General features: G+C 39.4%; 1 protein-coding gene across 2 annotated transcripts in view; it reads right to left on the bottom strand.

Annotated features, from left to right (window-relative positions):
• Positions 1–10805, bottom strand: part of sgcg (sarcoglycan, gamma) — a 493040-nt gene that overhangs the window by 155345 nt on the left and 326890 nt on the right. For both annotated transcript variants that reach the window (XM_048598066.1, XM_048598067.1), the window contains exon 5: positions 7177–7264. In XM_048598066.1, coding sequence (XP_048454023.1) covers positions 7177–7264 — 88 coding nt within the window. The remainder of the gene's footprint in view (positions 1–7176; positions 7265–10805) is intronic.

The raw sequence follows: 10805 nt of genomic DNA on the forward strand, positions 1-10805 counted from the left end.
AGAGTCTTTTATAACAGAATTTGATAGCCGAGCAGTTCAGAGTTAGCCTGGATTTACAAAATTGATATTATGTTTGACAAATCTACTGGAATGTTTTTAGGATGTAACTAGCCAAATTGATAAGGGAGAGCTCGTGGATGTGATTTACTTAGACTTTGAAAAGGCTTTCAATAAGGTCCCACATAAGATATTAGCATGCAAAATGAATATGCTTGAACGTAGTTTACTGATACAGATAGAGAACCGGTTGGCAGACAAGAAACAAAGAGTGTGAATAAGAGCATCTTTTTCTGAGTGGTAGCCAGTGATTAGTGGGCTCTCCAGGGATCAGTGATTGGGCATATATTTTGATATATTTATTCTAAGGATATGGGGTAGGCAATTTAAGATTAAGATGAGGAAAAATATCTTCACTCAGAAAGTGGTGTGCGTGCATAATTCTCTGCCACAGAATACTGCGGAGCCTAAAATATTGAAAATTTTCAAGAAGAAGTTAGATACTTTTCTTGGGACTAAATGGATTAAAGGGTATGGGGAGAAAGTGGAAACAGCGCACTGAGTTGGATGATCAGCCATGGTCATATTGAATGGTAGAGCAGGTTTGAGGGCCAGAATGGCCTACTCCTGCTCCTATTTAGGGGGAGGCAATGGCCCAGTGGTATTATCACTGGACTGTTAATCCAGAGGCTCAGATAATGATCTGTGGACTCAGGTTCGAATCCCAGAAGGCAGACAGTGGAATTTGAATTTGATAATTATATGGAATTAAAGAGTCTAACCATGCCCATGAATCCATTGTCGATAGTTCGGAAAAAGAGACTCCATCCTGTTCATGAATGTCCTTTAGGGAAGGAAATGGCCGTCCTTACCTGGTCTGGCCTGGATGTGACTCCAGACACACAGCAAAGTTATTGACTCTTAACTACCCCCTGGGCAATTAGGGATGATGGCCAGTAATGCCCTCATCCTATGAATGAATAAAGGGGGAAAATTCATATCTCCATATTAACAATTTTGTTGGGGGAGCTAAATGTAATATCTCAATTTTACAGATGGCACAAAGCTCCGTGGGGAGTTGAGTTGCGGGCAGGATGCAGAGATGCTTCATTGTGATTTGGACAAGCTGAGTGAGTGGGCAAATGCATGGCAGATGAAGTATAATGTGGATAATTGTGAGGTTATCCACTTTGGTAGCAAAAACCACTATCCGAATGGCAATAGATTGGGAAAAGGGTAACTGTATCTTGTTACAAACTACAGTGAAAAGTGTTGTATGCTGTTGTCACGGTCCAGTGCCATCATAAAACACAGAATAATAAAACAAAGCATAGAATATAAAGGCAGAAAAATGAAGAAATAAAGAAAGTATCCAAGTTTACAATCCTTCTTGTTAAGTGCTCTGTCATGGGCCTAATGGCCAGGCATGAGACCTCTTTGCCACACTGCCGCTGCTAGAACACAAGTTGCCAATCTTTGGTGCCATCTTGCCTACACCAATGCCCTCTCCACTATGAGTCCTTACTGGACCTCACCAATGCAAACACCACTGATGCTGTTGGGTACTGCACTGGCCCAAACTCAACTCTGCTGCTGCCACGAGACTAGTTTGGGCCGTCCTCACTGATGTAGCCACTGCTGATACCATTCGGTCTCATACTGGGCAATAACTCACTTCCACCACTGCCTCCGTGAATCTGTGCTGGACGCACATGCCGCTGGGATCCCCAAAGCTGCCTCCACCGCAGCAGCCATATGTTGGCGCTAAGATTGCCTTGTCGATGCAAGAAGCCGCCAGGAACTCAAACTCTCCTCTATGCCACTGCCATGTGTCTGTGCTTCTGTGCCCATTTGCTACTGCCAGTGCCGCCACCGCGATCGAGCTCTTTACCAAGAGGTAAGTAAAAGAAAATAGAAGAAAGAAGAACTAGAGAAGAGAGAGAAAGAAAAGAAATGAAAAGAAAAGTGGACAGAGCAGAGGAGCCCCAGGCTCCGAAGCTCTACTCTACCACATCTAACTGGAAGTAATGGAGCGAATGCAAAGTAAATTTACAAGACTGATTCCCGGGATGACTGGACCGATGTCATAAAGTGATAGATATCTTGCAGCACAGAGAAAGTCTCTTATTCATGGGCACTCAGTTCTCAATCACTGAGTGTACCTTTACCTGTCCACGGTCTAGGTGCAAGCAGCAAAGCTAAACAGCAGATAAAACTTACGTCAATGGAATTCACTATGTAATATTGCTGTGGAAAGGTAAAAGAATGCACACTTAGCCTATAAATTATTATGATGTGGAGGTGCTGGTGTTGGACTGGGGTGGACAAAGTCAGAAGTCACACAACACCCGGTTTTAGTCTAACAGGTTTATTTGAAATCACAAGCTTGTGGAGAGCAGCCCCTTCACTGCACCCGATGAAGTAGCAGCGCTCTGAAAGCTTATGTTTCAAATAAACCTGTTGGACTATAGCCTGGTGTTGTGTGATTTGACTTGGTAAACTATTAGACAGCTTTATTATTAGAAAGTAAATAAATATATGAATGACAAGTACTAGCAAATAATAGATGTACAAATTTATATACTTGAGTGCATCTTCTTGGGATAGTAAAACAATAAAATAGTTTCTCTTGCTCACACACTCTAGATTGAAACCGTGACATGACAGTTCATTGTTGGTCTGCCCTTATCCATGATGACTTCAGAATAACTACTGAGCTGGGCACAGACTTCCAAATATAAATCCACATCAGACTCTTTGTAGCTAGAAGATTGTTCCACAAACAAAATGCCACTCCCCCCACACCACCACACTCCCTTTTGCCTGATTCAAAGCTAGCCTTTTATCCTATAACAAGTTCAAAAAGGTTTAAGGCATTTTGCAGCCCTACCAACTAAGGTATTACAAGCCCCTATGAGATTATCTTGTATATTCCTAAAGATAAGATATATTTTTTGTGGTCTGAGAAAGCAGCTCACAATAAGTCACATTTAAAGTGACTGCTAGTCTCCTATATGAAGATATTAAAATATATTGCTTGTCATATTATCACAAATATGACTCAAGCTCTCTATATCATGCCCTCTATATGGCCCCCTGAATTTATTTATAATGTTTTAGATAAAAAGTTAATACTTTGAATACAATATCATTTTCTAATATGTATCACAACAGAGACAGTTCTTCCTCTGTAGGCTTTACAAGTCTACACTATTTTACAATTTATATTTATCTAAAAAATTATTAATTCAATAATTTCAGTGATAAAAGGCATAGCTGTAGACTGTCTGTCATATTGTGACATGATGTATAGATTTACACTTGAACTACTTCCCTGGATACTAACAGTGCACCAGATTTATTCAGACACTCAAGTAGAATGCTCATAAGCCTGGAAAATACTACATTTCAACATAAATCTTGATAACATGCAAGGCAATAGACAAGCTGGCAACTTAATCAAAGTCTGGTAATAGTTACTGCCATATGCTCTTGCAAATAGTAGCAATTATTGTTGGTATGAGCTTTTCTTTTAGGTAAACATAATTAAACTATGCTGAATTTTATAGACAATAGAATCGCTGCAATTTTGCAACACAAGTAGAAGTCTTTTAATTCATCATTTCTGTGTCAGCTCTTTGCTAGGGCAATCTAAATTGAACCCCTTTGTCTAATTCACTGCCCATGGACATGTATCCTTTTGCTTAAATTACTTATCTACACTTCCCTTTAAAGATGCAATTGTTGCTTCCACAACTACTTCCTGCGGCAAAGCATTACAGGCTGTGGCAGCTCCTTGTATATTGAATTTCTTCAATCTTCATTTCTTGCTCTCTTTCCAATTGACCTCTCTTCATTGATTTTGCCAACCAGAATTCTCCTACTCAGCTTCTCAAAATCCTCTATTAGGATTGCTGATAGCCTTCTCAGCTGCAGTGAAAATGCTATCAGTGTCTCCTCATCCCTGTGAATCGACACGCTCGATGAATTTAACAGCCTTTCTCAATTAGGGGACCAAAATCAACACCACCAGCAATGCAATATTTTAGATTGATATAATGCTTCTGGGCTGGAAAAATATCCCTAGTGTTTCACAGATGTGCTGTAAGAAATGGATATTAAGCCAAAGAGAGTGATATTACAAGCAATGAGTCACAACAGGCTTGGAAAGGGCTTAAAGTAGGAAAGGATTTGTGAAGCGGGAGTTTAGGCAACTGAAGGTATGGTTATGAATAAAAACATTAGACTCGAAACATCAATGCTGTTTCTCTCTCCACACATGCTACCAGACCTGCTGAGCTTCTCCAACATTTTCTGTTTTTAATTCAGATTTCCAGCATTTGGACCTTTTCACTTTTGCATGGCTGTGAATACTGACTTAATAGAAGGGATGGATTCCTGAATCAGAGAAATAACAAATTTGAAAGTTCATGTCTTTGAGACACACAGAAGTGAAAGGGCTAGAGAATGCAGATGAGAATTTTAATTCTGAGACGCTGTTGAATTGCGAGACAATATAGGTCAACAATGCTGGAGGTGATGAGTGAAATAACTCCATAGAGGCCAGTATCACATCACCAAGTCCCCCTTTATTTGCACATGCATAGTACTTGACACTGGTACAGCTCCTTCAGAGCTTGTTCTCAGAGTGAACAGGATGTCTGTCACTCCTGTTTATATCTGTCAGCCAGGGCTTCCTGATTGGACCAGATTATCTGCCCAATCAGGGAACTCATATTCTATGAGGTCCATCTGACTGACCTTGTTACAATCGCTATGATGGGAATGTGCAATATTGTAGAAACAGAAATGCCAGAGCTTTTCCAGAGTTGACGTTTATAGAGGATGGAAGAAAAACTAAGACTATAACGACATGGTCATGTCTGTACATGACACATATTTAAAGAAGGTTTTTGCAGAAGGTGGTGTGTGATCAGCAGCAGAGGTGGCCAGTGCTATGCAGCTGGAAGCGAGCTGTATTTCATTTAGAGATAGTGTATTGGACTGAAACTCAGCACAGATTTGAACAGAGTCTTGAAGTTGTGAATTGCTTTTTATTCGTTCATGGGATACGGCCAATGCTTGCTGGACCAAAGTTTATTGCCCATCCCTAATTATTGCTTGAACTGAGTGGCTTGCTATGGCTATTTCAGAGGGCAGGAAAAAGCCAAACACGTTTCTCTGGGTTAGAATCACATATCAGCCAGACCAGGTAAGGATAACAGATTTTCTTGCCTAAAGGATATTAGTAAACCAACTAGATTTTTACAACAATTAGCAATGGTCCCATGGTTGGCATTAGGCTAGCATTTTAAAAAAAAGAAATCCAGATTCTCATTGATTCACCATTTGTCACGGTGAGATTTGTACCCACCTCTCCAGCCTTGGTGTCTGGGCCATTAGCCAAGTGACAGTACCATTATGCCACTGTCTCCCCTGAATCATTTGATAAAGGATGGCTCAGTGACTGGGGAAGTAGATAGAATTGGTGAAGAAGGAATAGTACAGGTTGCAGAGTCCATAAAAAAAATTACTTAGGTTTCCTAATATTCAGCTTAAGGCTGGATGCCAAGTCAGCAATCTAACAGAGCACAGACATTGGAAAAATTGAGAGAAGTGGTGGAGTGGTTGAGCTGGAACGCACTGGGGAGAAATTCAGTCTTGTAATGTTGCTTCAGTATCACTGTGTCAGTTCCCCAGAGACAGTCAGCACCATGGTCTATTACCTGATTTAATAATCAATATTATGGAGGAACGCCACCTGAAGCATGGAGATAGTGGCTGATAGGACCATCTGTCTCCAGGGAATTAATGTAGCTTGCATGGAAAAGTGGCAGGCAATTAACATAATCTGCATGGCAAAGTGGCACTCACCAAAAGAAATTTTTCTCACCTATCTTTCTGAAAATCTATGTACACACATTTGCTGCATCTACTTTTATTCATATAGTCACTTATTAAAAAGAAACTACTCATATATGTCAAATATGATTTGCCTGAAACAAATCAATGCTGAATCTCAGTTATTACCCAATGCAACTGTAAATAGTCATAACTTATAAATTCATAGCAACTTCTGCTGGTTTCCAGTTTGATTAACTAAGACAGAATGATTGAGAGTATTAGTATTTTCTCTCCAAAACAGTTACACATACACACAAAATTCAGATGGCGATTACCTTTAAATTCTTCAATCTGTGAACCATGAGGTCCTTGTGATCATTCCTGCTGAATCCAAAGAAGCCTGTGTGTACTATGGATAAAATTGAAGCCCTCTTTTGTTTTCAATCTGCAGTGTTTGATGTGACATTGAATAACTGCACATGTATCCAGCAAAGAAAATTACTCATGGAACTAATTTTGCCATTCAATGGGTAACTTCCTATTGACATCTAGCAGATGAAAATTATGGAGTAAAAACAAAAATGGTTTCAGTACCACCTGGTGTATTTATGCACTGAACCATGAGGGAGGCAAGTCAGTATAATTTTTGCAAACAATATTTGATATACAGCTAAATTTCATATAGTTGTGTTACAGTATGAAGCTTATGTGTATAGACAAAGGAATTATTGCAAAAACTAGCACAACCCTTTGGTACAGGTGATTTACAAACAATTTATCATTGTTTGAAGGCAAGGAATATAACTTGACCAACTTTCTTATCACTTAAGAGTTGGGTTCTTCCTTGGTAGCCATGGGACTTTCTCTTCTAAATATATTGTAAAGTATGATAAAGTGGATATAATAATCCTATCAGAAATTCAATACAATAATTTTCAAGCATTTCTTTAAGATCTTAAACAGCCTTAGTCCTTGTTGTGCATCAACTTCAAAAAGGTTTCAGAGCTATTAATGGTAAAGATTTTGCTTTTAACTTTTGGCATACTCTGTTAGCCCAAAGCACTCACTTTATCAAGTACAATTCATAGAGCTCAAGCTATTATTACATTGAGTTAAGGGCTACCCATGCAATGTAAATGATTTATTTAAATGATCCAAATGACATATTCTAATTTCAGACTCTGATATGCACTGCTCACCCCCTCCAACCATTTGGCCTTTTCATGTGACACAGGCAATCTCAAGACACATATTGTTGAATTGATTGTGTTCTTTAAAATTGTGAGACACGTTTGAACAAGCAGGTTTGTAAGCAGATTGTAAAACAATACTCACCCACTGTTAATCTGCCTGTGACTTGTCCTTCAGAGTTACGAGCATTAACAGTCACATTCTGTGAAGAATCCACAAGCAAGGGGGAGTCCTGCAGGAATTTAGGAAAAGAGGAATTTATTTTGAATATTTAGGTGAGAAAAAAACTGACCAAAGCATCCTTTACAGGGGCCAACATCACCGAAGAATTATGAAATAGAATAGAAACACAGAAACAAGGGGCAGCAGTAGTCCCTTTTGGCTCTCTGAGCCTGATCCACCATTCAATATGATCACAGCAGAACCTCTAAATCAACGCCATATTCTCGCATTCTCTCCATACTGCTTGATGCTTTTAATAGTTGAATGTTTATCAATCACTTATTTGAATAATATCAGTTACCTGGTCTCCACACTCTCCTGTGATATCAAATTCCACAGGCTGGCCACCCTCTGAGTGAAGAAATGTTTCCTTATCTCAATCCTAAATGGCCTACACCATATGACCCCTGATTCTAGACTCCCCAGACAAGGGAAACATCTTCCCTGCATCTAGTCTGTCTAGCCATGCTAGAATTTTATCTGTTTCAATCAGGTTCTCCTCTCATTCTTCCAAACTCGAGTGAATACAGGCTCAGTTGAACCAATCTCTCCTCATCGCGCAGTCCTACCATCCTCGGTATCAGCCTATTGAACCTCTGTTGCATTCCCACAATGGCAATGTATTCAAACGAATGGTGCAATTTATGGGTATTATTCTGGCAAATGGAAGTAAGTCCCCAAAGTAATAATGGGAGATAACTTTGATAGCTTAGTCAGTAAACTAATGGATAGGATCACTAACTTGTTATACAAACTCTCCAATTTACAAAAGCTCTGAAACAAATAAAAGTGATTGTCAAATGATTCCATAATGGCAATCCACAACCGATTTATCACAAAGTAGTGAGTGTGAAAATTGCCGCAACAAGTTTTATTCTTTCCTAGTTTGATTTTAACATGCAATATGTAAAGGCAGCACATCACTTTCAGAAGTTTAGAAAGACTAGTCAAAATAAATAAAAAATTCACGACAGACTAATGTCCTTTATTAAAACTATAATATTTGAAAAAATAATGATCTATATACCATTATTGCCAATTTTTATTCAGTTCTAATGTTCTCAATAGGTTATTGTAGTGATGTCATTTGAGAATGCAATAATTTGAAGAGAAGCAAAGCTGTAATGTTTGTAATTACAAAGTGTGGATTTAAGTTAACAACCTTGAATACTAAAATCCTACATTCTAAGTTTTTAATAATTGACTTATTAGCTGTCAGCTTTTTAAAGGTATTTAGGCAATTAATACATTTGAATAAACTTGTAAAATAAAAGCAGAAGACATTCGATTTTCAGCAGTCATAGCAAGAAGGCAGGTTAAGACATTTTGTATATGAACTTGAGAACTGAACAGACGAGATATGCTTAAAAAAAAGTCATCTGAGAGAGCAGGATCTTGGTTAATATCTCATTCAAGAGGCAGCACTTCTTCCAAAGCAGCACTCTCTCAATACTGCACTTAAACATCATCGTAAATTACATGCTGAAGCCACTGAAGTGAGGTTTGAACTATGATCTCCCAATTCAGAGAACAGAGTGGGATCAATGAGGCAACACTCATTCATTTTTGGGGAGAACAATGGAACCTCGGAGACCTCGGAGAAAGGTGTGCTTCTTGACCTAGACAAATATACATGGCTTTCAAAAAGGAGACAGAGCAATCATTTAACATTGATGCTGGATTCTAATGATTTCACTAGTTCCTTTACTCCCAAAGTTGTTCATGAGAATACATGAGAAAAGATTTTAAATATTCCATTAAAAATATATAAAGCTCTCAGACTTGATTGTTGAACATCTTTGAAGCTTTGACCTCAATTCCATCTTCGAACATGTATTAAAGTATAACACAAAAATTACAATACAGTCAAACACAGACATCATGTTCAATATTCTAAATTTCTTGTCATGCAATTTTAAATCTTGCATAACCTTCTTGGAGACTTATAAATGTCCTTGAGAAACAGAGAAAATGAAATGAAAACCATACAGATATTGCAATGAATTGGCCCAATTAAGTATTGAATTTCTGAACAATAGCCCTATCACTAAAAGCACAACTTACTATTAGATTTTAAACCTTTTGTAATGGTATTGCTTAAAAATCTTAATGTAGATTATTATTCAACCAAGACATCAAGAGCAAGTTACACATTACATCTTATGTAATTATTTAAAAGGGGAAATAAAGCAACAGGAGATACAAGTTAATAAAAAATCAATCTTGACATTCATAATTTCTGCACATGCAAAGTGACAAAATGTGAAGGTAAAGCTTTGCTGTTTAAAAGTTCAATGTTTCACCATTATTTAACAAAATAATGTGAAAGTTCTTGAGACTTCTGTGGATAGGAATTATGACAGGGTGATACTCATTTATGTTTTCTATTTTTTGACATTTTAACCTAATATTGAGAGTTCACAACAGTGGTGAGTGCGGGACATGTTGGTGAGTTAAGAGTTAATAACCAAATTGAAAAAAAGTATAGTGCTTTTCACAACTACTAGACATTCCAAAGCACTTTACTACCAATGAAGCAATTTTTGAAGTGTGGTCATTGCTGTAATGCTGGTCCCGTGACAGCGAATTTGTGCACAGCAAACTCCTACTAAGGAGGGGGAAGGATGACAAGGCAGGTTATGTGTTACGGTTGCAAGATATGGGTGCTTCTAAATGCCATTGTGATCCAGGGTGGACACGTCTGCAGTAATTGTTTGTAACTGCAGTAAATTCAGCTCAGAATTTATCAGCTGGATGCCAGATTGCAGACACTAGAATGCATTAGGGAGGGAAAATGTTGCCGAGGCAGTTTGTTCCAGAAGATGGTCACACTCCTTCGGTTAGAGTCTCTTGATTTGGTCAGTGGTCACTGACAGGAGGGTAGGATTGTGAGTGAGGCAGGTGCAGGGACTCAGATGGTGCCTTTTCAAGGCGCCTCAGGCTTTGCAGTTATCCAAGAAAACAAGGTGTAGAGCTGGATGAACACAGCAGGCCAAGCAGCATCAGAGGAGCAGGAAGGCTGATGTTTCGGGCCTAGACCCTTCATCAGAAATGGGGGAGGGGAAGGGGGTTCTGAAATAAATAGGGAGAGAGGCGGAGGCGGAAAGAAGATGGATAGAGGAGAAGATAGGTGGAGAGGAGACAGACAGGTCAAAGAGGCGGGGATGGAGCCAGTAAAGGTGAGTGTAGGTGGGGAGTTAGGGAGGAGATAGGTCAGTCGCGGGAGGACGGACAGGTCAAGGGGGCGGGATGAGGTTAGTAGGTAGGAAATGGGGGTGCGGCTTGAGGTGGGAGGAGGGGATAGGTGGGAGGAAGAACAGGTTAGGGAGGCGGGGACGTGCTGGTCTGGTTTTGGGATGCAGTCGGGGGAGGGGAGATTTTGAAGCTTGTGAAATCCATATTGATACCATTGGGCTGCAGGGTTCCCAAGCGGAATATGAGTTGCTGTTCCTGCAACCTTCGGGTGGCATTGTTGTGGCACTGCAGGAGGCCCAGGATGGAATGTCATCTGAGGAATGGGAGGGGGAGTTGAAATGGTTCGCAACTGTGTG

This window comes from Rhincodon typus, chromosome 6, assembly GCF_021869965.1.
Source record: "Rhincodon typus isolate 14 chromosome 6, sRhiTyp1.1, whole genome shotgun sequence".
NCBI lineage: Eukaryota > Metazoa > Chordata > Chondrichthyes > Orectolobiformes > Rhincodontidae > Rhincodon > Rhincodon typus.